This window comes from Apium graveolens, unplaced genomic scaffold (genome assembly GCF_009905375.1).
Source record: "Apium graveolens cultivar Ventura unplaced genomic scaffold, ASM990537v1 ctg1946, whole genome shotgun sequence".
Lineage (NCBI taxonomy): Eukaryota > Viridiplantae > Streptophyta > Magnoliopsida > Apiales > Apiaceae > Apium > Apium graveolens.
The window spans coordinates 1-27724 of NW_027417464.1; the positions used below are offsets into that span (position 1 = coordinate 1).

Consider the following 27724-nt stretch of genomic DNA (forward strand, 5'->3'; position numbering starts at 1 on the left):
TCCTTTATTCATTCTTGTCAGGATCCTCCATGGGATCCTCCTCAATAACTATCCCTTCTAGGACAACATCATCAACCGCTACATCCTCACACATCATCCGGTCCTGCATTAGGACACTCTATCGGATCCACAATCCGATCTCCAATTAGTAATAAAACATCATCGCGCTGTTGCTCCTCAACCTCAGGGTTCGGAGTCCCGCTACCATATACGATAACGAACTACGCTCCTATCATGATATTTATAAGGGTTCCCATAAGGGTTTTAACTGTCAGTGCTACGTTAGGTAGCCCGACTATGAACTTGGCAAGAGTTCTTATTTCTTAGTTAACTTATTCTTAACGTCCCATCATCTGAGGTTTATAACGCTTAGCTCTGATACCATTTCTGTAACACCCCCAGATCCGGGGTCGGGGATCCGGGTCGTCACGGTCTTTCTTTCCACAATATCACTTCACTTAATTAATAATAAATAACCTTATGCTGTGACCCCACACTAACACACACCACAACCCGTTATAGTCTCAGAGATGAAATTTAAATAAGTACAAGTCTTTGAATCCACAATTTAAAAGTTATTACAACCCAAAATGATTACTTGATAAATTTACAGTTAATTGCCATTATCTGCCACAAGTTATAATTATACATAATTGATTCTCAAAAGTAGATGGTCTGATCTACAATAGATCTACCTCTGCAGCTATAGCAGCTACAACATCAACGGGAAGACGCGGGACGCTTCCCACGCGCTTGCGCTGGGTCTGCTGGGGTCTGGCCATCTCTCCTAACTGTTGTTGTGATGAAGAAATAAAGCAAGGGTGAGCAGCAAGCCCACCAAAATAATATGTTAATGATTTACAATATATGAGCCTACTCATAATACTCATGAAAGTCTTGGTCAAAAGAAATGAACCAAGTTTGATATCTTAATGCGATGAAGTCGCAAAATATTCAGTATATATACATATATACTTTTCAAAATATTGGAAGTCCTCTTCCATGCATAATATACACAAAGTCCCAGTGTATAACTGTATATAAAAAAATATCGTTGCAAGGTGATCTCATATATCTAACCTTGTCTCAACGTTTTCTGAAAATCTTTGTCATTCATAAGACAATTATTAATTAGATATAAGTTTAAAAGATGAGGTTACCAAATACCCCAATATACTTATATCTTTCCCAATACTACTTGAACTACCACCGTTCAAGTTATAATCAGTTTCAAAAGTTCATCACATAGATGAGACTACAAGACAAGATTTGAATAGATTCAATCTTTGAAATATTATTGAATGAAATAAAGTTACGAGATACTTTATTTAGTCCCGATATATATATCCACATATATATCTCTTAAACATTTCCTGGAACCTCTGTTATAAAGTATGAACAGAGTTTGAAACATCCAATGAATTTTGGAAAGGAAAAGAATTTTGGCATAAACCCGATATCTCGCTGATCAGGCAAAGATACCAATAAGTAACCTTTTCTACTAGTAGATGGACGAATTCCCCACTGGTCATCACCCTGGTCATAATTAAGACCTATGCTGGACTGCCACTCAGCCACTTATGCATTTGATGGACTCCCACTGAGCCACTTACACAATAATAGACCGTACCCCGGCCTGTCGCTTATGCCGACTCAATGAGAGGGGCTTACTTCCCGAACGTTGGGCAAGTAATCAATTCATTTACCAAATCTGCAACCTTGTTGCGAATATAAAATCACCACAGAGCCGGATTCCCCAGGTTTTGAGCGAGTATTTAAATCCCCTTAAAAGGATCTTAAATATAAAAATGAGTTTTGGGATCCGCTCTGACTTTTAAAAATCATTTTGAAGACTCGAAAACACTTTAAAGAGTGTTTGGAGTAAGGCTGATTTAATGAAGTAAATCATCCCCAGAATATTTTAGAAAATGACTGAATATTATTATTTTAATTAATATTCCCATAAAGAATAATCTTTATAAAATAATTGAAGTAGAATTTTTAAAACTTATACTTAAAACGAATATTAAATAACCAAAGATATACTTATATAAAAGTATTATCTTTATTTGAATAACCGAAAATAAGTTTGATTATTTACACCTTATTCTTTAATAAAATAAAGAATATTCCTCAGCAAATAATCGGAGTCATAGATCCTCAAATGAATATTCAAATATATTCAAATAAAATACGCTGAGTCATAATACCTCGAATGAATATTATAAATAATATTCATTAAATAAAATAAAGGAGTCATACATCCTCAAATGAATATTCAAATAATATTCAATAAATAAATAAAAGTCATAAGTCCTCGAATGAATATTCAAATAATATTCAATAAATATATAAAAGAGTCATAAGCCCTCGAATGATATTCGAAATAATATTCAATAATAAATAAAGTTTAAAGTTATCGAATAAACCTTATCGATTAATAGTTTGGAAAACTATAACCATATATAAATAATATATATAATATATCCATATCCATATATACAAAATCTACTCGGGATCCTCGACTCCCGGTTTTAGAAAATTTTCACCTTTGGGTCCCTATACTAAGGGTATACGCAAATACCGCTTATCTCTAGCATAGGTATTATGCAACGAATAAGCATTTGAACCAACAGATATATATTTCAAGAATATGAAACAGGCATGCATATATACCATATCACATGCTACAATATATCGCAACATTTGCTAATATAAACATCATGCATCTATCGCAAGATAATGCATATACATATATACATCACACAACAGTATAACGGATAGAATACTTGCCTGAGCGACTGGGGTTACGAATGGCTCGGGACGAGTCTGGTAACCTATAAACAACAAGTAAGTTGGAATTAAACCAAAGTCACTTGTAAATCTATACTTTAACTAACTTAGACTCTAACGCTTATTCTGCGCTTACTGATTCGCTTAAGTCACTCGGGTACCCTCGGCTCCACCATTTTTAATAATTTAACCTTTACGAGTTTTAAAGCGATTCCTTCGCGAATGTCTTACCAACTGCCTAACACACTTACCATAAATGTTTCATACATTAATTAACCCTTTTTGATCTTTAACCTATGTTTCAAAGTAAGGCGAGGGAAAAAGTTTCGTTCGCGAAACGCCGTTACTTGAAACGGTCGTTTCTCCTAAACCGTGCATCGGAATCGAACGAACTACATATCAAAACGAAGCTCGTAACATGAGCTACCTAAACATGGCAGTGGTCACAATCTAGCAGGGGTCCTCGGGTCCTAATGTTATGCACAAAACAGTCTAAAGAAAATCGGACGTTACGACGGCTATGTTTACGCGATTACCAATATTTATACCACTCCAATTCTTTACCAATTCACTACAAACCACCAACCATCATCAATACCTCAAACACAACTTATATCAAGGCAAAGTCCATAATCTCAAGGTTTTCCAACTTATTCAACCACAAACATGATCTACTAACCATAACTTAAGATTCATTAACCATTAACCAAGATTCATATCCAAAATCACCACAAATCCAACCAAACCATCTATCATACATGGATCTTGCTATACATACATGGATATTTCTATATATACATTAATCCATCCATAAACTCATCAAAACTCAAAGTTCAAACTATAAGTTAAAGGTGAAAGTTGTTTTACCTCCTTGAAGCTTCCTAACACAACCCAAGAGCTTTGAACGCCTAAAAGAACCTTGATCCTTGCTTGTATAACCTTAATCTTTCATAAAAATTCAAGAAAACTAAAGTTATTTCTTGAAGGTTACTATTCACCATCTTCTTCCTTGATTTATAGAAAAAGATTGGCTTGGAATTAGAAGCTTAAACTTATAGGAAGTATGTAACTATCCATGGGGAAGCTTAGATAATTACCTTGCTAAATAGTAAGTGGTGGAGCTTGGATCTTCAAATTTAAGAAATGGGCCGAGAGCTAGCTTGGGAAGAAGATATTTTTGTGTTTTGTTTGATGAAAATGAAATGATTTGCTTGGTTGGTTGATTTTTGTGTTGTTTTTGGTTAATGACTTAATTAACCTTGATTTTGTGTGGTTATAATTCAACCACACTTCCTTCCCTTCTATGTCATGCTTGTGTCACCTTGCACATGTCATTATGCTCCCACTTGTCCACACCTTGTGGTTTGATGATGTCACAATCCCTGGCTTCTTGTACAAGCTTGTCTCTTGGTCACTTATTTGTTTTACGGTTCGCTTATCTTTCGTTCTCGTTTATCGTTTGAGGGATCATACCCGGGATCTTATTACTTAGGTTCCCTTAACCTTTCTCAATATATTATATTCCTTTTATGATCCTCTCCTATAATCCTTTAATTTCAATCCTTTTTATCCTGTTACCTTATACTCAATTCTCTCCGTATCTTGTGGATTTCCGGGAAAAATCAAAGTGTTCGGAATTGGATTCTGACGATCTTTACATACACTTATATACCACATAGAGTACTAATAATATCCCATAAGATCAATAACAGAACCCCTACATAGCGTGGCATGAAAAGTTTTCTCGTTCAGCAAAAACACTATTCATAAGGGTTTCAAAATTTCTCAAAAATTGGGGTTATTACATTTGACAAGTCACATAGGCTGATAGAAATCTCAGGAAGAAAATGGAAGCCTAGACAAATGCATATATGCTAGGAAAATCCGAAATTAAAAACATTCCATTTCAGTGCAAACAAATTGGATGATTCAAAGATGCTATATGTTGAAGACAAATGTATCCAATTTAAAGGAGTCATATGCGATGAAGTTAAACATGCATAATACTGGACCTAGATAATAGCAAACTTTTATTTTCTAGTAAAATGTAATTTGATAATATATAATAAACCAAGTGTAGCAGAGTTTAGTTATCAATAAATAAAAACAGAAAAAGAAATAAGTATGTTTCTTTGAGCGTTCGAGAGAGAAGTTCTTCAGAGAAAATACTGTATATGCAGCTGCTTACTTACTTTATAATTTACAGATTATTTTTTCAATATCTACCTCAGGTGGAATGACTAAAAAATCACATGAAATTTTAAATACCGTTGTTATTTCATTTATGCTGCTATGTTTTCTGTTCATCAAAGTTTAAGTTCCAAATTTAGTTAAAAAATATGCGATTTGAATTTAACCCCTTTCCACAAATATCATTGTAATTGCTTACAAATAACGTGTTTCAAGAAGTTACTAGGAAGGTTGGCCAAAAGAAAGGTAACAGCCATACGATGCAGATCCATGAGTCCATGAGTTCATGTGAGAAATGGAACAATTATCGGATCCCATGTTCATTTAAGAAATGAAACAATTATCGGATCCCATATTATCTATATAATTTATCTTGTATTGCATTTGGAGTCATTATTTTGAGACTTGTTTAGTATTGTTGCACATTAGAGACATTTTAATTTTTAAAAATATTGTTACAATTTTAAACTTGTATTATCATTTTTATTTATATGTGTGTTCGGGTATTTTTAATTTTATTAAGCTTGTTATTAGTTTTTTTCATTATTTAAGCACAATTTCGGGTGTAGGAAAAAATAGGCGGTAGTCATTCAGAAGCTACTCTTAATTCTAATAAAAATGATTCAAATGTTATGTTGTCCAAAGTTTAGTATTTTTTTCAAAAACAATTGAGTTAAACGTGATATCGTCTAGCGTTTAGCCTCTTTATTTTAAAGGAAAAGAACATGGTAGTGTTTTGGCTTTACACGTGTTATCGTCTAACGTTTTTTTTTAAATGGAGCAGAAAATAAATGATATAGCGTTTTGGTGCAAATGTGATATCCTCTAGCATTTTGACTATGTAAAATTTAAAAATAAAATCAAAAAAGATTAAATGCTAGACATAATAGTGTTCAAGTAAAACGCTGAATGAAATAACATTGGTGGATTATATTTTAGGGCATTCTCACTTCACCGGGCTTATAATATTAGGCATTTTTGTACGAAACTGTGTCGAATATAGGGCCAAGCCAACCCCACTTTAATTTCGAGGTAAAAAATAGGTAATGAAAAACTGGAGATACAATCCGAAACACATAATAATGTACTGAACAAGACGACCACTGCAACTACCGATTCTTAATAAGGCCAGAGCACAGTGTGTGACAACTAACAATATCAAACATGAGAAAGCGAGATTTAGCTATTCTCATGCTCTCCGCTTTTGCCATCTTCTTCTCCCTTCATGTATGTAATCTCTCTCTCTCTCTCTCGATCTCTATAAACCCTAGCTATATCATCACTTAATTATCCCTATCTCAATTATGTACATACTTTTAATTACTTAATTGTTGATTCTATATTTAATTTAATTATACACTGAGCGTAAATTGTTTAATAGCATGAAGGTGATTTTTCATTTAAAGAAGCGTGGTATCATTTATCTGATGAATATCCAATTAAGTACGAAGCTGACCGCCTTCCTCCGCCCATCGTATCTGATCTTAACGGTGACGGTAAAAATGAGGTTCTTGTCGCCACTCACGATGCCAAAATTCAGGTAATTTCGCCCTCAGAGCATCTCCAGTCAGAGTTTTTACTTCAGTGGTATTAGTTATAATGATTAGCTATATTTAATAAAATTATTTTATTACTATTTTTTACATACATATATATACATATGAAAATTTTATATGTTAAAATAAATTTAGTATATATTTAGTTAAGTACAATTGAAAATATAAATAATATATTCAATGAAAATATATTAAATATAATAGCAATTTAATATATATTACAATTGGAATATTATAACATATTTAAATATAACCAAACATAATTAATAAAAATTACTTATATCTATTATAAAATATATAATTATATTATTATCTATTTGTATTTATTAACATGCAATGTATATTAAAATATATATTAAAGTTTAAAATATTAAATATATAATAAGAATTTTAATATATATATATATAGTATATATTAACGTGCACGTTAAGGTTGAAAGGATAGAAGATATCTAAAATTATTGCTAACAGGTTTAATGGTTGGAGGGGTCTATTTTTTAACTATATATATCATGCTGTCACCTAGACTTTTTAGCTAACAAGTGATGATCGTTGGAGATGCTCTTACTTGTACATTTGTGTTTTCCTTATCAACTTATATGTATGAATTACTCTATCATATTTATGGATTTTTTTGATAAATTAATATACAGGACGACTCCAATATATAAAACAAGATTAGCTTACAATATCAACATGAATTTGTTATTTATAGATAATGATTATAAAATTGAATAACTTACTACTAAAGTTCATTAATGTTACATATAATCCGAATCAAATTTCATAGAAGTAAATATAAAATTTACTACTCTAATGTTCATATTTGAATTTTGAACAGAAACTTTTATTTATATTGTAGCTGGTATTGGTTTTTTGATAGTTTTTTTGGCTGATAAATCAATACGTGGGTAAAGTTATGTTTGAGTGTTTTTGATTTCTTGTTCCGTTTTCTTTTGATGTTGCTTCTAGGTATTAGAGCCTCATTCTAGACGTGTGGATGAAGGATTTAGTGAAGCACGCGTTCTTGCAGAAGTTTCCTTGTTGCCAGACAAGATTCGTGTTGCATCTGGAAGGCGTGCTATAGCCATGGCTGCAGGAGTTGTTGACCGGATCTATAAACATGGACAAGTGCAGAAAGAGGTCCTTGTTGTTGTTACTTCTGGTTGGTCTGTTATGTGTTTTGATCACAACCTTCAAAAGCTATGGGAAAAGAATCTTCAGGTTTGAATAATTTCAAAAGTTTTATTATATGCCTTTTGCTTCCGTCTTTTGTTAGATTTTAAGTCAGTTTGTAGTGATACACTCATCATATCCTCGATTTTTCTCAGGAGGATTTCCCCCATCATGTTCACCACAGGGAGATAGCTATCTCTATAAGCAATTATACCATAAAACACGGAGATTCAGGCTTGATCATTGTAGGAGGAAGGATGGAAATACAGAGTCATGTGAGTTTTTTAGCTTTGCAACTATAGTTACCTCTCTATTTAGCTATTTCACTAAGCATGTTTGCACGATGATCTAATCTATGTGATACCCATTAAACCTCAGGGAAAAATTTAATTTTTGGAGCTTTTGTATTTTGGAAATGTACTTGCTATATTCTTTGTATCTTCTTGGTTTAAAATAAACACGTACAGTTTTTCCTTTATGTTTCTGGGCATATCAGTGACATTTTGTGTCATAAAAATGTGTTTCTCTCCTTAGATTTAGTACTTTTAAATGGTTTAGACCGATGTAGATCGTGGTTTGTTAATTAGGAATGAAGCTGGGAAGCACGGGTGCGGGGATATGGGAATTCAGCAAATTTAAAATAATGGGGATTCGGGTGCAGGGGGATACGGAAAATTTTAAAATATTAAAAATATATTATATATTTATTTAACATTTTTTTTATAAACACAATTACAAAAAATGTTACCAAACTAATAAACTAATATTAAAATATAAGAAGAGTGTCTGTGATAGACTGCTTAAGTTAGTGGGCTGAACCAGCCAAATAGTTGACATACCCAGGCCCAAACTAACAGGCCGAACTAAAATATCCACACATATACACGTAGTCACGCATATATACATACATACAGCACATCAACACATCTGACGCATCGAAGATTGACCACAAGACAACACAGTGACTGAAGAACAGATCTCCCTCCCGGTGTATGTCTCTATCTGTTCGTTTGATTTAAGGCTGGTTTTCGTTGTTTTACAGTAGCTGAAAAATGACCATAAATACCCTTCCCGCACCCCCTCTCCCGTACTCCCCCGAATTCCAGCCAGGTAATACGGTGACATGCCGGGTGGTGCACCCCGTACGTATGACGCCGCTCCCCCCGCATCGCTGCACCAGTCCGCACCCGGTGCGCAGTGCAGCACCTAAGTGCCACACCCCTGCTTTTCAGGAATGAAGTAACTAACAAATCCCGGTAAGAAGGAAGCATGGGTTATTAAATGACTTGCTATTCTACCTATCAAAATTGAGTAGGTCATCTGTCCAGCTAACCCGACCTTGATTTATCCGTATAATACTTAAACATGATATATATGTTTTTCTGGATATTTAAAAAAAATCAATTACAGTTGTACAGAGAGAGCGTCTTGATTAATGGGCAAGCTCAGACAGTGCACACCAATATGGTTCTTATTTCTTTTGTAAATTGCTCTTTTTTTACTTGCTTTCTGACCTCAGGAAAAAAGGATGTAGACAAATGAAGTGGGTTTAAAACATGTTTCAGATGGCAAAAATTATGCAAACCTAGCCTTCTAAACCAAATTAGCAAATTAACAAAGTTAACTTTAATACTAACGGACTTGTACCTTGGAATCATTTCTCTTGAGATTGAGGATTGTATGGACTCGTTGTTTAGGGACAATATGTGAAGCTTCTGCACCATATTTTAGCGTCTGTTTGGCAGTGATGAGTTTTGGTGCTATTATTCCTTTTAATATATTATTGACCAATTCCATGAGGTAAATGGATCGTGTGTGTGTTGTCAAATACGGTGGAGCTTGAATTTTTATCTAGGATGGGAATAGCATGGAATGGTTCAAGTTTATTTTACAGAAAAATTTGTAGCAGTTTCTTTATTTTGGGCAATTAAAAACTTGTTGAAGTAGTTCTGAAAGGAATTTTGTCAATTACTTAAAAATAAAAATAAAAGATAGAAATTAAATGAGAATCTTTTTATTATACATATCAGGAACTAATAATCCTAGTTCTCAGACAAAAACTAAATTGGGCCTATATATATTGAGCATAAGTTTAAATTCTTTTTTAGCAACAAGATCTTGAAACTAGGGGTGAGCATTCGGTCTGTTCGGTCCAAAACCGGACCGAACCGAATAGACCGAAAAACCGAATAGTCATTTTTTCTTGGACCCAACCGGACCGAAGTTATAATATGGACCGGACCGAACAGAACTGAAATAATTCGGTTCGGTCCGGTTTTGGACCGAACAGGCCGAAATTTTTTCAAAAAGAAAATTGCATTAAAAATTAAATCACAAATTATAAAATTTAAAATATAATTAAAGTAATGTGACATGTAGAGTTCTAAGAGTTTATAAATATAATTAAAAATTAAAAATTATAATTATAATTTTTAAGATATAAGTAAAATGTATATAATATAAATTATAGTATTTATGATTTGGTCTATTCGGTCTATTCGGTCCGGACCGAAATATTTGTTAAAAGAACCGAACCGAATTTTATTTCGGTCTATTCGGTCCGGACCGAATAGACCGAATTTCTGGAAAAATTAGGACCGAACTGAACCGAATTAGCACGGTTCGGTTCGGTTTTTCTGTTTCGGTTCGGTTTTGCTCAGCCCTACATGAAACATCAGTACAAAATTTAGATAGCCTGTATATAGTGGGAGGGTTGGGCCCTCTCCACCCTTCCAACCAAGTTAAGTTGCGTTTTTGGAGCACTAGATTTGCAGTCACCGGAAATTCAAGCATGTTTTGATTTAAAATCTTCCTGTTTGCCCTAGAAACTACGTCCGGATTTTAAGGTTTTGTTTTTCTTTATATATTTTCTGTTGTCCAGTGTAAGGATTTCTGCTCGATATTGTTAGTTTTCTAGTTCATTGCATTCTTTAAGGTATGTGTGTGTATATATATATATATTTTTCCCTCTCTATTTTCTGTTGTCTGGCGTAAGGAATTTTGCTCGATATTGTTGTTAATTTTATAGTTCATTACATTCTAATCATTTTTATTAACCAATTAACTTTCTTTTGCTTTAGTGATGCATCTTATTTTCGAATATTGTTTAAATATTAACATTCACAACTCTTATAAATTCTAAAAATCTTTCCAGATGCAAATGGATCCTTTTGAAGATATCAACATGGCAGTGGATAGTGAACAGCATAGAAGAAGTGCAAGTGAAAAGGAGGTATCTAGTGGACTGTTTCTGTTGTTAAGTTATGTGTACAAAGTTAAATGGTAGTTTAGATTAAATATGGAAGGGTATAATAAAGGTCCGTCTGACATAGAACACCAAATATATGATATATTCAAGTTAATTTCATCTCATGGCCAAGATAGGTTAAAGTTTGTTACATATTTTAGAAATGCTACATTCTTGTAATATTAAATACTCATGTTTTATGATCTTATTAAATGTGTAGGCCTTTGAGAACTCTACCGTGGACTTGCGCCATTTTGCATTTTTCGCGTTTGGTGGTCGATCAGGAAAGCTTCACTGGACTAGAAAGAATGAGGTTGGAAAACATATGTACTCCAAAGTTGGACCAGTTTCCCAAAAATCATTTATTAAGTTCTTTAATTTATTTATATCTCATCTGTTAATTGTTTTTTAGAATTAAACATTTTTCTAAACCAAACTCCAGTGAAGGAACTGTTGAAAAATACCTAAACACTCCACCTGAATATTTTAAGTATGTGACTCTTCCATTTGTATTTTACATACATGACTACTACTATGATTTAGAACAGGCAAAGAAATTGAACCTAGTGATTTCATAGAAGGTGCAAAGGGATTAAGATATGAGACCGGCTCTTCAAATTTATTTCAGACGGGCTTTTTATTAAGTAGACTGAGATATGCATGGCCGAAGCATTAACTAATCATTTACTGATACTGTTTCAGGTCCAACAATTTAATGTCGTACAAAATTATATTCCTTGAGGTTGTAGAAACTAGAAACTGTAAACGATAAATTTTGAAACTTATGCATGGGAATTACATCATCTTTTCTATTTGCTAATTGATATTATGCTATTACAGGATATTGAAACACTGTCATCAGACGCATCTCAGTTAATTCCACAGCATAATTACAAGCTTGATGTTCATGCTTTAAACAGTCGCCGTCCTGGAGAGGTATGGTACTATGGTAGATTCACAGAGGAAGTTGTTAATCTGTAGTTGTACTTGGAAAGTATTGACTTTTATATCCTGCCTAGGGTAGTCTCTATTTATAAAATCTCTTTAAGTTGTCGTAATTATGTTGTAGAATACAAAAATAGATATCTTATTCATGGCAGATTTAACTATCAGTTACTTTGAACCAAGGTAACTATATTATTCTTTTAAGAAAAAAACATGATTATATAGAGAGACTTCTTAATCTTAAATTTCAGTTGTATTAAAATTAAAATGTAATGCATAGTGCATTCTATTCTGGACATTTATTTGTAGTATTATATTTTCCTACAAGTTATTTCACTGAACAATTTGAATGTAGTTTGAGTGTAGGGAATTTAGAGAATCGATACTCGGAGTTATGCCACATCACTGGGTAAGTATTGTATGCGGTATCTGTGTTTGTACACATCACTGGTAAATGTAGTTTGCATTTTGTATGTTCAGACATCAGTTTTTTGGTCCCAGGATAGGCGGGAAGACACGTCGTTAAAATTGGCACATTTCAGACGTCACAAACGGAAAGCACTGAAGAAAACAGATGGAAAAAGTATGACTTACCCGTACCACAAGCCTGAGGAAAATCATCCTCCGGGCAAGGACTCCACCCAAAAAATTTCGAACTTGATTGGAAAAGCAGCAAAATATGCTGGATCAGCAAAACCAAAGAAGGTTGTCTTTCCATCCTTCTACATGTCGGAAAAAATAAAAAAGAATTGTGGTACACTTGCTAGTAATTGATTTATCTGATTCGGATATATTTTTTCTATTATAGCACCATGTCAGGAATTGGTGGTTCCTGAACTAGTTTTGTAACTGTTTTTGGTATTTTCTAGTTAATTGAGAGAGATAACAGCTAGATATAACAAAGAAACAGAGAGAAACAACAGATTAGAGGCAGAAACAGAGAGATAGAGTCAGAAATTGTAGAGAGAGAGACAGAATCTGATAGTAACTTGAAGAAGATAGATTTCTAGAGAGAATCTCTAGAGAGAGAAGAGAGAGACTTGTGGAATAAGTTCCATTTTCATATATTCATAATGCATTAAAGAAACAGAACACTAGTCTGGTGTATATAGACCAGCACCATACAAGATTGTAAAGACCAAACTACCCCTAGTTGATTTATACTAGCACACACCACACCATAACACATCAGCACAGTATATACTACTACTGCTACTTATTACCTTTTCCTGACATATCTCCCCTCTTGAAAATGAACCATGTCCTCATGGTTCTTGCACTTTTCAACTTCTTCCCACCAGAATGAAGTACATCTTTGCTATGTTTTCTTTTCTGGTACATGACAACTCTTTTCTATTCAGAATATCTTGCATCAATGGTTGATGTACAGAAAAATCTCATTACCAACAAGTTGAATTTCCTGCAAACACCTCCTGGATCAAAAATTGTTATTGAATACCTTCTTCTCCAGCCCTCCTTGACTTCAAGTCTTGTTATCTTACATGAGCTGCCTTCTCTTAATACAATGTACTTGTAGAGTTGTACAATTATCTCACCTATCACAGGATTACATTGTTGATTAGTCTCAGCCAGAATTATATCAATTCCATCACTCACTTGGACATTCTGTCTTTGAACTCTAACTGAAATCTCAATCTCAGTGATAACCACATTCCTCTGCAAATGAGAAAGTTCCTCCAATAGCTGCTCTATTGCTAGAGAATTCAAACTAATATCATGCCGATTCCTGCGTTGATTAGCAACTAAGACTTCCATTACAACTGCTTCCTTTATCACCTCACTCTTAATCGTATTGTTGAACTTGTTAACACCTTTTGATTCCTTGTTTTGCACCTGACCACCCGGATCAAAGATAAGCCTATTCCCATTGCTAAAATTGTCAGATTCCATACCTAACCCATAAGAATTTTCAGCTGCTGGGGAATCTTTGATATTTAATTTGCACAGAAAAGCCTCAACAATCTTTTTCATGTTGGCAGGAAATAAGGAAAAAACTTCTTCCAACTGGAGTGTCATCTCATTAATAATATTGTTACCCCCGCCTTCCACTGTTTTAAGTCTTTCATTTTTGCAACCAGTTCCATTGAGCTTTCATTTATGCAGATTCAGTTGTTTTCCTAGCAACATGTTCCTTGGTGAAATCAATAGAATCACTCAATCCATCTCCACCTTCAGCTAAAACAGTTTGCTTTCAGAGTTCATGTCCAACACAAATTTAGTCCTAGATGAACAGGTTGAACATTAATCAGGTGATTCACACTAGAGATTCAAACTTCTCTCTTGGAAACTTTTCAATAGTGTCAGACTCACTAGACTCACTGGGAAAGTGATTTTGAGGCTCCACAATTACATCCCTCTTTGCCTTCAAGGTTTTAGATGCTTGCCCATCACCAATTGGAGTTGCATCTCTCCTTTTTCCTCTTCACTAGTTTCTTATAGCTTAGCTAAATTCTCTTTGTACAATATTGCTGATTACTTTCAGTTTCCTTGTCACGATCTTTTGACTTCTCTTCATAGGCTTTTATGGAATTTAAATCTTGATGTTTTAAAATAAAACAAGGTGCAGGCTGCAACCTCAACTTAATACAGTTCTGAGGATGCTATCACATCTGTCGGCATTTGAAAACTCTGGCCCTGACTTTATTGTCACATGTAGATCTTCTTTTTCATCATACTTCTTCTCCCTTAGTTTTATTCTTAAATCAGATGTGCACTCCAACACCTTAGCATCAATAGAATTGCCTTTTTCAAAACTCTGTTTAGGCTTAAAGAAATCCTCTAGACCCAAAGCTATACAATGATTTCTTCATAGCGCCAATCCTCTTTATCTTCACCTGGCGATTCATCAAACTTTGGAGAATTTAATTTGAGATGATGTAATGATTCGAGTAGATCATTTCCTGGTAAACTAGATTCAACAGAAGGATTCACATATCCAGCTTCTCCTTTTTTCTTACCTTTCATCTTTTTCAAATTTTCCATCTTCAGAGCAGCTTTACCAATCAAATCTTCTAAATCCTGAAATCTCTTATCAGAAGTCTCCTCGTACCCGAGGAACTGCTGTTGAACTTCTTGTAAGAGTTCGTCAAAGCTTAGTCCATTGGCCTTTTCCATGCTTATTCTGCTGATGAAACAATTCCTTACCACAAACCAATAGTTAACTACACTCCCTACTATAGCACTACAATTTCCCACACCAGTACCAATTGATTCTCACAAACAATTAATCAAACACCAGAGTGCTTGAACAACAACACACTTCAATAAGCACAATTTCTTCGGAACCTTGTCTACCAGTAACAAGACGACAATATCTGTAGAGCACCACACCTTCCAACTGTCCTCCAGTTCAACACTCCACAACTATCAGGAAAAATACACTACAATATCAATTCTGCAGAGTTTCTACTTCAATTTACTGAGTTAACTTCTCACGTGCAATTTATCAAACAGTTTTAGTGCACTATCACAAGCACTCAACAATTCGCCAACTCTTACTTTACACAGTCAATATCTCTTCTGTTACACTACAACACCAGTCCTCCTTTCAATTTCAACCTCAATCTTCACAATTTTACTGGAACACTTTTTATTCATATACACAATTAGTTCACAATCGCATCTCCTTGGCAATTAGTCAAATACCTTCAGTACTATACCTCATATTACACCACAAATACAGTATAACTACCAGCAAAACTCAAAATTTTGTGATTTTTCAATAAGGAAAACACAAAACTAGTAAAAACTAATAGAAATGAGGTAGTATCTGCTAAACTTCACTTCAAAAAAACAGATCTGTTTAACACAACTACTGATCTGTAAGTAATAGAAGAGAAACAGAGTATCTTAACAAATTTAGCCATAACTTGAGATTTATAACTGCGATTACAACACTTCCACAACCGCTCGACTCGTTTTAACTAGCACAGAAAAGATGAAGCAGTGGCTGGATCAAAATATGGGCTCTGATACCAATTTTTCAGGAATTGGTGGTTCCTAAACTAGTTTTGTAACTGTTTTTGGTATTTTCTAGTTAATTGAGAGAGATAACAGCTAGATATAGCAAAGAAACAGAGAGAAACAGCAGATTCGAGGCAGAAACAGAGAGATAGAGTCAGAAATTGTAGAGAGAGACAGAATCAGATAGTAACTTGAAGAAGATAGATTTCTAGTGAGAAACCCTAGAGAGAGAAGAGAGAGACTTGTGGAACAAGTTCCATTTTCATATATTCATAATGCATAAAAGCAACAGAACACTAGTCTGGTGTATATAGACCAGCACCATACAAGATTGTAAAGACCAAACTACCCCTAGTTGACTTATACTAGCACACACCAGACCATAACACATCAGCACAGTATATACTACTACTGCTACTTATTCCCTTTTCCTGACACACCATGCCACAGACCTACAGTTGTTTGGTAAAAGTAAGTATTTTAGTTATTGTTAAGAAATGAGTATATGCTGATAATTATTAGCATATTAGGTATTTTGGATAAGCGTACTGGTTCAGGACAAGCGCAGCGTGAAACAATATGGGAAGAATATATAGAAGATTCTGGACGCCGATTAGTGGTTTTATTTAGGGTAATTTTAATTTGACAAAATGATACAAAAAGTAATTTTTGTCAGCCAAGCCAAACGGGCTCTGAATGACACTACTCCACTACTTATATAGTCAGATCCTGACATTAAAGGCCTTTATTTAAACTTATTTGCTTAGTAGTAACAATACAAACCTTGTGTTTATGCACATTTTGGTAACTGATGGTCTCTTTAAATGAATGCTACATAAATTGAGTAGTAAAATTTTATTTGTCATTGATCTGATCCAAATTTATATATTATCGTCGGAGTAGTTTGTTCACTTATCAATGAATTTTTAATAGTTATTTACATACAAATTTATGATATTCTTTGTAATTTTGTTTTGTGAACCAGCCATCAAATTACATTCCTACAATCACAAACCACACCCAGCTTTGGTGGGTTCCCAATGTCGTTGTTGTTCATCAGAAGGAAGGGATCGAGGCAGTTCATTTGGCATCCGGCCGTACTTTGTGCAAGGTAATTATTAGGCCTGAATACAGTTACAGTATTATAACTTATAATGTTGTAGACACTATTATCATTAGAGGACCCAGAAAAATTGTGGACTGGGATCCGTGTTCAGGACTTGTATGACAAACCTTTTGGTCAGCCATCCGCTCACCCCTGACCAGGTACACGAGTATGATATCTACCACTCACCAGAATTCCTCAACAGGCCGTCACCACTCACCATATTTTCCAAAATAATTATGTAATCGTAATTAAAAAGTAACACAACCAGCATAAAGCTCGTATAATTTACTGGACATTTGGGTGGTTTATATCTTCTTTCAGCATATTCTCCAGTGTTTAGAAAAAAATCCTTACCACCTTGAATTATTTAGCGAGACTTGTGTAATCACTGTTCAGAATAACTTCACTTCAGGAGAAAGGATATAAAGCTGGAGAAAAACAGAAGTGGGTGGAGAACTGAAGATGGCACAGATGTGTAGATCTAGATTCATTTATAGTAAACATTGTTTAAATTATGGCTTCTTGTTATAGTGATAAAAATATAAATTTAATATTTTTGGGATGACTAGAAATCACCAGACAATGCCGGTTGTTCTGCTTAAACTTCTGAACCTCTGACTAAAATTTGCAATACAAAGTCTTTTAGTAAATAAATATACACTACCCTATTTCTTCATTTAAGACATGTCATTATGTATATGTAAATATGGAAAATTTAATTCCACTTGTGGGAGAAAAATAAATGAACAGAAAACTGATAGAGCCCCAATCAGATACACGTATTCAAGGCGCAATAAAAGGGGTGGCTAGACTGTCTAATTGATATTACTAAATCAATTAGAAGATATGTAATATATATATGCTATTATTAATTAATAGGAATCTGGGAGAATAAATTAGTATCTTCTATATTTGGAAAGTACTGATTGTGACAGAATATATTGTCAAAAGAGGAGTTGAGAGAGACGGGCATAAATTGATTTGAATTGAGCTACTTATGCTCTAGGGAGAGTACCAGGTCTCTCGAATACCTGGGTATCTATCTTTCTGATATTATATTCAATAAAACACTCTTGAATCTCTGATATTCTTAGGCTATTGTTGGTTTTTGTTGCTGATATATATCGAAGGTTCTATCATTTGGCATCAGAGCGAGGTTATGACAAACACTAGAATGGATACGCGGGTGGAGTCAATGGAAAGTGAATTGAAAATCTTGAAGGAAGACATGAAACGGTTGCCTGTAGTGGAACAAGGGATTGCAACCTTGGTGGACCAATTTCAGCAGATGCGACGTGCACAAGAGGAACTTATGAAAGAACTGATAGGCAATGCCAAGTTGCTTGGAGAAAAAGGGTCGAAGTCAACAGAAATACCATCTTTTAACCAAGGAAGCAGCGCCAATGGCCGGGAGAAGGGATCTTGGGAGAGACCTGATTTTAGGGCTCGAAAAATTGAGTTGCCTATTTTTGAGGGTGAAGATCCAGATTCACGGACTTATAGGGCTGAACGTTTTTTTACTCTAAATCGTCTCAATAACGCTGAGAAATTGGAAGCGACTGTTGTGTGTTTAGAGGGTGATGCTCTTAATTGGTTCAGATGGGAAGATAAGCGTAGGAAGATAACAAACTGGGAAGAATTGAAGTCCTTGTTACTGAGAAGGTTTCATAACAATCAAGAAGGCTCTATGTATGACAGATTTCTTGGCCTGAAACAAGAAACTACGGTGAAGGAATATAGGAAGCAATTTGAGATGTTGGCTGCCTCATTGGAGCAGATATCAGAACCTGTTCTGGATTTGTAAAGGGGCTAAAATCAGATATTAAGGGAGAATTAAGGGTACTGGAGCCCAGTGGATTAGAAAAGACAATGGACCTGGCTCAAAAGGTTGAGGACAAAATTAACATTCACAAAGAACAGAAGAGAGGATTGGGTTTATTTAGGAATAACGGGCTAAATCCTAATAACCTCACCGGGGATGTTCCCAAGACCAACGAACGTGGGACTGTTGTAGGAGAACGCCGTGGTGGATACCGACGTTTGACAGATGCGGAGCTACAAGCCAAACGTGCCAAAGGGTTATGTTACCATTGTGATGAAAAGTACTCTATCGGCCATCGATGTAAGAAACCAGAGTTACAAGTGTTACTGAAGCAAGAAGGAGAGTTGGAGGATAATGAAGAAATTGAAGAGATAAAAATCGAGGCCCACGATGTACAAACTGAAGCACAAACAGTGGAAGTATCCCTAAATTCAGTGGTTGGGCTAACTCCACCAAAGGCTATGAAAATGACCGGCAACATTAATGGCCTTGTTGTCGTAGTTCTTGTGGATAGTGGTGCTTCACACAACTTTATTACAAAGGAGGTGGTTCAGAAATTGAATCTGTCCATTACTCCAACAGAAGCTTACGGGGTACAAATGGGGTCTGGACAAGCAATTCCAAGCGAAGGTGTTTGCAAAGGAGTGATGATTTCTTTACAGGGTATAGAGATTGTTGACGATTTCCTTCCGTTGGAGTTGGGAAGCACAGATGTAATCTTAGGAGTACAATGGCTTCAAACTCTGGGTAACACATATCATAACTGGACAACACATACCATGAAGTTTACTATCGGAAGAAAAACTATCACGTTAAAAGGAGACCCGGCTTTACAAAAAACGCGAATATCTCTAAAGGCTATGTTACGAACTTTGAAACAAGAGGGAGCAGGTGTAATGGTGGAACTAGGAAGCTCGATTGTTAAGACTACCGAGGATGATGCAACAATTTCTTTGGAAATTACAGAGGTGTTGCAAAAGTTTGAAAAGGTTTTTCACATGCAGACAACTCTACCCCCAAGTAGAGGCCACGGGCACGCTATCATTTTACGAGACGGAGTGCCTCCAGTTAGTGTACGATCGTATCGTTACCCTCAAATTCAGAAGGATGAGATTGAGAAGTTGGTGAAAGAAATGCTGGCAGCAGGGATTATACAACCAAGCAGCAGCCCCTTTTCGAGTCCAGTTCTATTGGTGAAGAAAAAAGACGGGAGTTGGCGTTTTTGCATAGACTATCGTGCTCTGAATAAAGAAACCGTGCCCGATAAATTTCCAATTCCAGTTATTGATGAATTGCTTGATGAGTTACATGGGGCTAATGTGTTTTCAAAATTGGATCTTAAATCTGGATACCATCAAATTCGCGTGAGAGAGGAGGATGTGCATAAGACAGCTTTTCGAACTCATGAGGGGCATTATGAATTTCTTGTCATGCCTTTTGGACTTACTAATGCTCCAGCAACCTTCCAATCCTTGATGAACGAGGTGTTCAAACCATACCTCCGTCGTTTTGTGCTTGTATTTTTTGATGATATCTTGGTGTACAGTGCAACCATGGAAGCCCACGCAGAACACTTGGCTGCGGTATTAGAAATTCTGGATTGTCATGAATTATATGCTAATAGGAAAAAGTGCACTTTTGCCAGGCAACGAATTGAGTATTTGGGTCATGTAATATCGGGTGATGGAGTGGCAGTGGATCCATCCAAGATACAAGTCATGGTCAACTCGCCGATTCCTAAAACTCTTAAAGAGTTGCGTGGTTTTTTGGGACTCACCGGATATTATCGCAAGTTTGTGGAAGGGTACGCTAGTATAGCACGACCACTAACGGATCAGCTGCGAAAGGATCGATTTGGGTGGACCTCGGAAGCCACAATAGCATTTGAAAAGCTTAAAACAACAATGGTTTCTGTTCCGGTTCTTGCCTTGCCTGATTTTAATAAACAATTCGTGGTGGAAACTGACGCATCTGGATATGGGTTATGAGCCGTGTTAATGCAGGATCAACGTCCTTTAGCTTATTACAGTCAAGTTCTTAATTCTCGATCCCAGCTTAAGTCTATATACGAGAAAGAACTTATGGCAATAGTCTTCGCAGTGCAGAAGTGGAGACCGTATCTGTTAGGAAGACAATTTGTTGTTCGAACTGACCAGCAGAGTCTTAAGTACCTTTTGGAGCAGCGTTTGGTGAGCAATGAGTATCATAAGTGGCTGATAAAATTGTTAGGGTATGATTTTATTATTCAGTATAGGCCAGGTGTTGGAAATTGTGCTGCTGATGCTTTGTCTCGCAAACCTGTTGGGGCTGATTGTTTTGAATTAGCATATACCAGCTGGGCAGATTGGAATGTACTCGAAAAGGAGGTTGAAAATGATGAATTTCTATCGCAGGTTGTAGCTGATTTAAAGTTGGGAAAGTTGGGAAAGAAGGTTTTTGAATTTAGTTTAGAACGAGGTAAATTGTTGTATAAAGGTCGACTGGTCTTGGCAAGGACCTCATCCTTGATACCTACATTTTTGAGGGAGTATCATTGTTCTCTTATTGGGGGTCATGCAGGAGAGGTGAAAACTTACCAGAGGTTAGCTGCTGATGTTTATTGGGTGGGTATGAAGAAGACCGTAAGTGAATTTGTGAAAAGTTGTGACACTTGTCAGCGCAACAAACACCTAGCAATGTCACATGCTGGTCTCCTACAGCCTCTTGCATTACCAAGTCAAGTGTGGGAAGATCTAACGATGGATGAAAGGATTTCATGGAAGGGCTGCCAAAATCTGAAGGAGTGGACACAATTTTAGTTGTCGTGGACCGTTTGAGTAAGTATAGTCATTTTATTACTCTCAAACACCCTTTTAATGCTAAGAATGTGGCTGAAGCATTTTTGAAATATGTTGTTAAGCTACATGGTGTGCCGCGTACTATTGTGTCTGACCGTGATAAAGTGTTTCTAAGCAATTTTTGGACAGAGTTGTTTCGGTTGCAAGGTACTGACCTTCGCCATAGCACGGCTTACCATCCACAAACGGACGGCCAATCTGAGGTGGTAAATTGTTGTTTGGAAACTTATCTCCGGTGTTTTGCTTCTGGCCAGCCTCGTAAATGGGCAAAGTGGATTTCTTAGGCTGAGTATTGGTACAATACTAGCTTTCACAGCTCTCTAGGTTGTACTCCATTCAAGGTTCTTTATGGTCGAGATCCCCCTCCGCTGGTTCGTTATATAGAAGGTTCAACTGCAGTAATTGAGGTAGAATCTATGTTAGAAGAACGAGATGCATTCCTTGATGATTTAAAAATGAATCTTCTCCGTGTACAACAAAAGATGAAACACTTAGCTGATACAAATCGTAGGGACGTCGAATATCAAGTTGGAGATGAAGTATATGTGAAAATTCGACCCTACCGACAGCGTTCTTTGGCTGGACGCAAGAACGAGAAGCTAGCTGCTCGTTACTATGGTCCATTTAAAGTCCTACAACGCGTGGGTCCAGTGGCGTATAAACTTAGTTTACCTCCTACTACTGCTGTGCACCCGGTATTTCATGTTTCTCAGCTGAAACAAGCCAAAGGCACAGATCATTCTTCTCCCACTTTTCCACCACAGTTAGCAGCTGATTTGGAAATGATGGTTGAACCGGCTGCACTGTTGGACGTGAGGTCTGGAAGATTGCAAAATTCCGAGGAGCAGGAAGTGTTGATTGAATGGAAGAATCTTCCCTCTTTTGAAGCCACTTGGGAGAAGTTTGATGCAATCCAAAGTCAGTTTCCTGATTTTCACCTTGAGGACAAGGTGAAAGATTACCCCCTCTGCGAGGGGGTAATGATAGAGCCCCAATCAGATACACGTATTCGAGGCGCAATAAAAGGGGTGGCTAGACTGTCTAATTGATATTACTAAATCAATTAGAAGATATGTAATATATATATGCTATTATTAATTAATAGGAATCTGGGAGAATAAATTAGTATCTTCTATATTTGGAAAGTACTGATTGTGACAGAATATATTGTCAAAAGAGGAGTTGAGAGAGACAGGCAGAAATTGATTTGTATTGAGCTACTTATGCTCTAGGGATAGTACCAGGTCTCTCGAATACCTGGGTATCTATCTTTCTCATATTATATTCAATAAAACACTCTTGAATCTCTGATATTCTTAGGCTATTGTTGGTTTTTGTTGCTGATATATATCAAAGGTTCTATCAAAAACTAAATAGTTGGCATATATCCAAACCAAACTTATTGGGAAGGCAGAGTAAGAGTACTGATTTTGTATCAGTTACTTTTTTTATTTTAAATCTAATCGTAGATGAATGCTACTATGTGTCACTTGTTCCAGTTTCCGTACAGTTCAGTTCTGTGTTTTCCGTTACGTGTACAGATATTTTGATGTAAATATCATTGCTCACCTCTGCTTGAATTTCTGGATATAATATCTTATTCTGCACTAACAAATTTAATCTCTTAATGCATCATTGTGGCAGCTTCATCTTCAAGAAGGTGGACTCCATGCTGATATTAATGGGGATGGGGTTCTTGATCATGTACAGGTGCGCTTGTTATATACGACTTTTTTCAATTGGTGTGTGAATCTTTTGTTGACTCTTTCATATGCTTTAGTGTATTGTGCAACTTATCTCTGACTTCCGGAACATTTGTTAGGTTAGCGTATCCATAAATACATGTCTTTTACAATGCATGTTGCACGGTGATTTGCTATAGTTACCACAGCACCATGAAAGCTTGCTACTTGACAGAACTGGTTCTGTAAAAAGTCAGTGAGACATAGTGCCTGGTTGGGAAATCTTATAAAATAAGTAACTTATGACTTAAGATGAATAAATGACTTAAAAGTGATAAGTTGGTGAATGCTAATAAGTTATATAAGTGTTTGGATAATTTTACTTATAAGTCAGATTTTTTTTAGATAAATGAACGAAAATAAATAAATTTTAAATAAATTTTCTTAATTCTTATATTTTGAGTTAGAATAACGTGTAAAAATATATATTTTAAAACTAAAATTAATAAAAAAACGAAAAATTAAAATAAGTTGAGAAAAAGTACGTCGTTACTAAGTGCCGTTTGAGAAATCTTAAAATAAGTAACTTATGACTTAAAATGAATAAGTGACTTATAAGTGATAAGTGAGTGAATGCTAATAAGTTATATAACTGTTTGGATAATTTTACTTATAAGTCAGATTTTTTTAGATAAATGAACGAAAATAAATAATTTTTAAATAAATTTTCTTAATTCTTATATTTTGAGTTAGAATAACGTGTAAAAATATATATTTTAAAACTAAAATTAATAAAAAAACGAAAAGTTAAAATAAGTTGAGAAAAAGTACGTTGTTACTAAGTGCCCGTTTGGGAAATCTTAAAATAAGTAACTTAAGACTTAAAATGAATAAGTGACTTATAAGTGATAAGTAGATAAATAATTATAAGTTATATAAGTGTTAGGATAATTTCATTTATAAGTCGGAGTTTTTTTTTAATTTAAATAAATCAAAATAAATATTTTTTAAATATAATCATATTATTTCATGAATTTTAGATTAGATTAACATTTAAAAATATATTTTTTAAAACTAAAGTTAATAAAAAGGCAAAAAATAAAAATAAGTTGAGAAAAAGTAGGTCGTTAATACTTATAAGCCAGCTTATTAGCTTATAAGCCCGTAATAGCTTATTGACGAGTGTTTGTTGACCCAACTTATAAGTTGAATTTACATATTATAAGCTGATAAGTTGAATGTTAGTGACAGCGTACTTTTTCTCAACTTATTTTTTATTTCTCATTTTTTTATCAATTTTAATTTTAGGATATATTTTTTTAAATGTTAATTTAACTTAAAATATAAGAATTAAGATAATTATATATAAAAATTATTTATTTTAGTTCATTTAAATAAAAACAATTCTGACTTATAAGTTAAATTATCCAAACACTTGTATAACTTATAAGCATTTATCAACTTATCACTTATCACTAACTTAATCAATTTAAGTCATAACTTACTTATTTTAAGATTTGCCAAACGGGCACTTACTATTTACTAACATTCAACTAATCAACTTATAAGTTAAAAATTCGACTTATAAATTAGGTAGACAAACACTCCTCGATAAGTAGTTACAGGCTTATAAGTCGATAAATGACTTATATGTTGTTGGCCAAACAAGCCCTAACTTTCAACTTATCAACTTATAAGTTAGGTCAACAAACACTCGTCAATAAGCTGTTGCCGACTTATAAGTCAATAAGCTGACTTATAAGATTTCACAAACAGGCAGTAGCAAAATTCTAAGTTACTCATAATTCTAAGTTACTCGACTCTACATTTTACCATTAAGTATCCATGTCAGACACTCGACACTCGGACTATGACACTTATTTTGGGCAAAATTATGTATTTTTTTCCAAAATGTTTCCGAGTTCGAGACTTGGACAAGTATCCATGTCCGATACTTCTAGCCGAGTCCGAGTAACGTAGGCAAAATTGGTTACCTGTAAAAGACACACATTTGGATTCTGAAGAGAAGAGAAAGAAACAGACACAAATCTTAAATCTCCTATATTAGTTATGGTTGAACAAATCTTTGAATGATGTAAAAATACACTGATAAATGCTCTCTTTATTTAGGCTGTAGGGAGAAGTGGTGCTGAGCGAACTGTTGTAAGTGGATCAATGGAAGTACTGCGACCTTGTTGGGCTGTTGCTACTTCTGGTGTTCCAGTTCGGGAACAACTGTTCAATGTTTCTATATGTCATCATTCGCCATTTAATATATTTCAACATGGAGAATATTCTAGAAGCTTTGGTCGGAATACGGATACAGGTTCTTTGGAGGTAGCAACTCCAGTCCTTATCTCACGTGATGATGGGCACCGTCATAGAAAAGGAAGCCACGGAGATGTTGTTTTCCTGACTAATCGCGGGGAGGTATGCTGTGACACTACAATTTCGTAAATCTCTCTATCTTTGATGATACATGATAAATTAGTGTGGTTTGTGATAGATCTTCTTAGTGACACCTAAGTCAGTTATCCTGCATGGCGGTATTAAATTATTGTTATGTTCATACGGGTTTAAGCAGGGCCGACCCTGAGATATGTAAAGCTCCTAGCGAAAAAAATTTGTGCCCAACAATAAATCGAAAGAATTATATGAAACAAAATATAGATCATGTTTATGTCGATCCAACTAAGCAAGAAAGATTAATATTTTGGTGGTCTTTTAGAATAAAAACTAAAATTAAAATATGTGCCCTTTAAATTTGTGCCTATATTTTTTGAATCTTTTTCTTTTGTTCCTTCATGTATATAAAAAAATGTTTCCCCTGAAAATTCAATTTTTTCGGTGCCCCATTCGCTAGCATGAAGAGCTTGGCCTCAGGGCATTTAAGATGGTTATTAGCAAACAAAAGAGAAGGCTTTAGGAAGTAGTGAAAAGAATCAGACCCATTTTCACAATTGTAAGTTGCTGAATAATAATTAATATAGTAATAATAAGTAAAAACAACTAAACAAGAACTCATTAAATTACATTGTTGGCAGTTTGTTGGCAATTTCTAAAGATTTCAAATTTCATTTATAGGACATAAAGTGATCTGTTTAATTAATAAATTATAACTGAATCTAGAGTGCATTTTAGATTCGTTGGAAATTTTCCGCCTCGTGGTAAAATTTTTAATCATACATCGAGACTTCGAGTTTTGTCGTAAAAGAGCTGTCAACTAAAGTATTCTGGTACAACTCTTTTAGGTGACGTCTTACTCTCCTGGAGCCCATGGCCATGAAGCTATTTGGCAATGGCAAATTTTGACTGGTGCAACATGGTCAAACCTACCATCTCCATCAGGCATGGTAGAATCTGGCAAGGTTGTGCCCACTCTTAAGGCATTTACATTGCGCAAACATGATAATCAAGAACTGATCCTTGCTGCGGGAGATCAGGAAGCTGTGGTGATATCTTCCAGAGGAAGTATATTAGCATCCATTGAGCTTCCTTCTTCCCCAACACATGCCTTGGTGAACGAGGATTTCTCAAATGATGGTCTAACTGACCTTATTCTTGTAACTTCTAGTGGAGTCTATGGCTTTGTTCAGACCAGGCAACCTGGCGCCCTCTTCTTTAGCACTTTAGTCGGCTGCCTTATCATTGTGATGGGGGTAATATTCATCTCCCAACACCTGAATTCCATGAAAGGGAAGCCTCGAGTATCATCCGGGCACCTCTGAAAAGACTGAGATAAACAAAGGTCCTTCACATAGAACAAGCTTGCCAGTGAGAACCTTTTAGTATTTGATGGGAAGCCAGTGTAATGTTCCTGCTTCAGAGATACATTGATGAGTTTTGAAGACTATGGTGTGCTGATTCGCTCTACCTCTTGTGCATGTAACATTTTATATTTTATGTAGGAGAGAGGTTTAAAGTAGTTGCATGAGATTTCTACTTGATTTTTTTTTCTTATATAGACTTCTTAAAAGTTGTATTTAGAAAACTAACATTGACCAGGCTTAATTCAAATTGAAAGAATGATGTTGTGATCAAATTAAAATAACTTCTCCGTGTACAGGAAATACATGTACTTGTATAACATGTTTAATTAGCTTTGGCCATCTTTTAACGCTGAAGAAGCAGAACTTTGGCCGGGTCCAATGGTCTTGGCATTCGAGGGTTGATACAATTTGACAGTTATTTTACTGAACCACTAAATTTTCTGTCAATTAATTTTATGACATTTTCCTTAGGCAGACACAGATATGCACAAAAAGCCCGGGCCCGAAAATCTGGTCCGGCCCGATCCGGTCAAGCCCGGCCCGGGCCTTGACGGACCCTATATTTGTAGGCAATGCCCGGCCCGGCCTGGTTAAAAGCCCGGGCTTCGGCCCGG

General features: G+C 35.2%; 1 protein-coding gene across 1 annotated transcript; it reads left to right on the plus strand.

The window, feature by feature from the left end:
- The first annotated feature begins 5961 nt into the window (after positions 1-5961).
- LOC141700246 (uncharacterized) lies at positions 5962-27436 on the plus strand. The gene is made up of 13 exons (XM_074504048.1): positions 5962-6210; positions 6365-6523; positions 7512-7763; positions 7871-7990; positions 10870-10947; positions 11183-11275; positions 11803-11898; positions 12263-12316; positions 12409-12612; positions 16877-17002; positions 23303-23368; positions 25471-25770; positions 26592-27436. Exons 1-13 carry the CDS (start codon positions 6148-6150, stop codon positions 27066-27068), a joined length of 2088 nt encoding a protein of 695 aa, XP_074360149.1. The 5' UTR covers positions 5962-6147; the 3' UTR covers positions 27069-27436.
- The last annotated feature ends 288 nt before the right edge of the window (positions 27437-27724 follow it).

Bases quoted from the DNA above. Each gene is read 5' to 3' on its own strand.
- LOC141700246 (XM_074504048.1), top strand. From the start codon at position 6,148: ATGAGAAAGCGAGATTTAGCTATTCTCATGCTCTCCGCTTTTGCCATC. The intron at 10,948-11,182 runs GTATCTAGTGGA...TTAAATGTGTAG, and splicing joins GAAGTGCAAGTGAAAAGGAG to GCCTTTGAGAACTCTACCGT. The intron at 12,613-16,876 runs GTTGTCTTTCCA...TTTGTGAACCAG, and splicing joins GATCAGCAAAACCAAAGAAG to CCATCAAATTACATTCCTAC.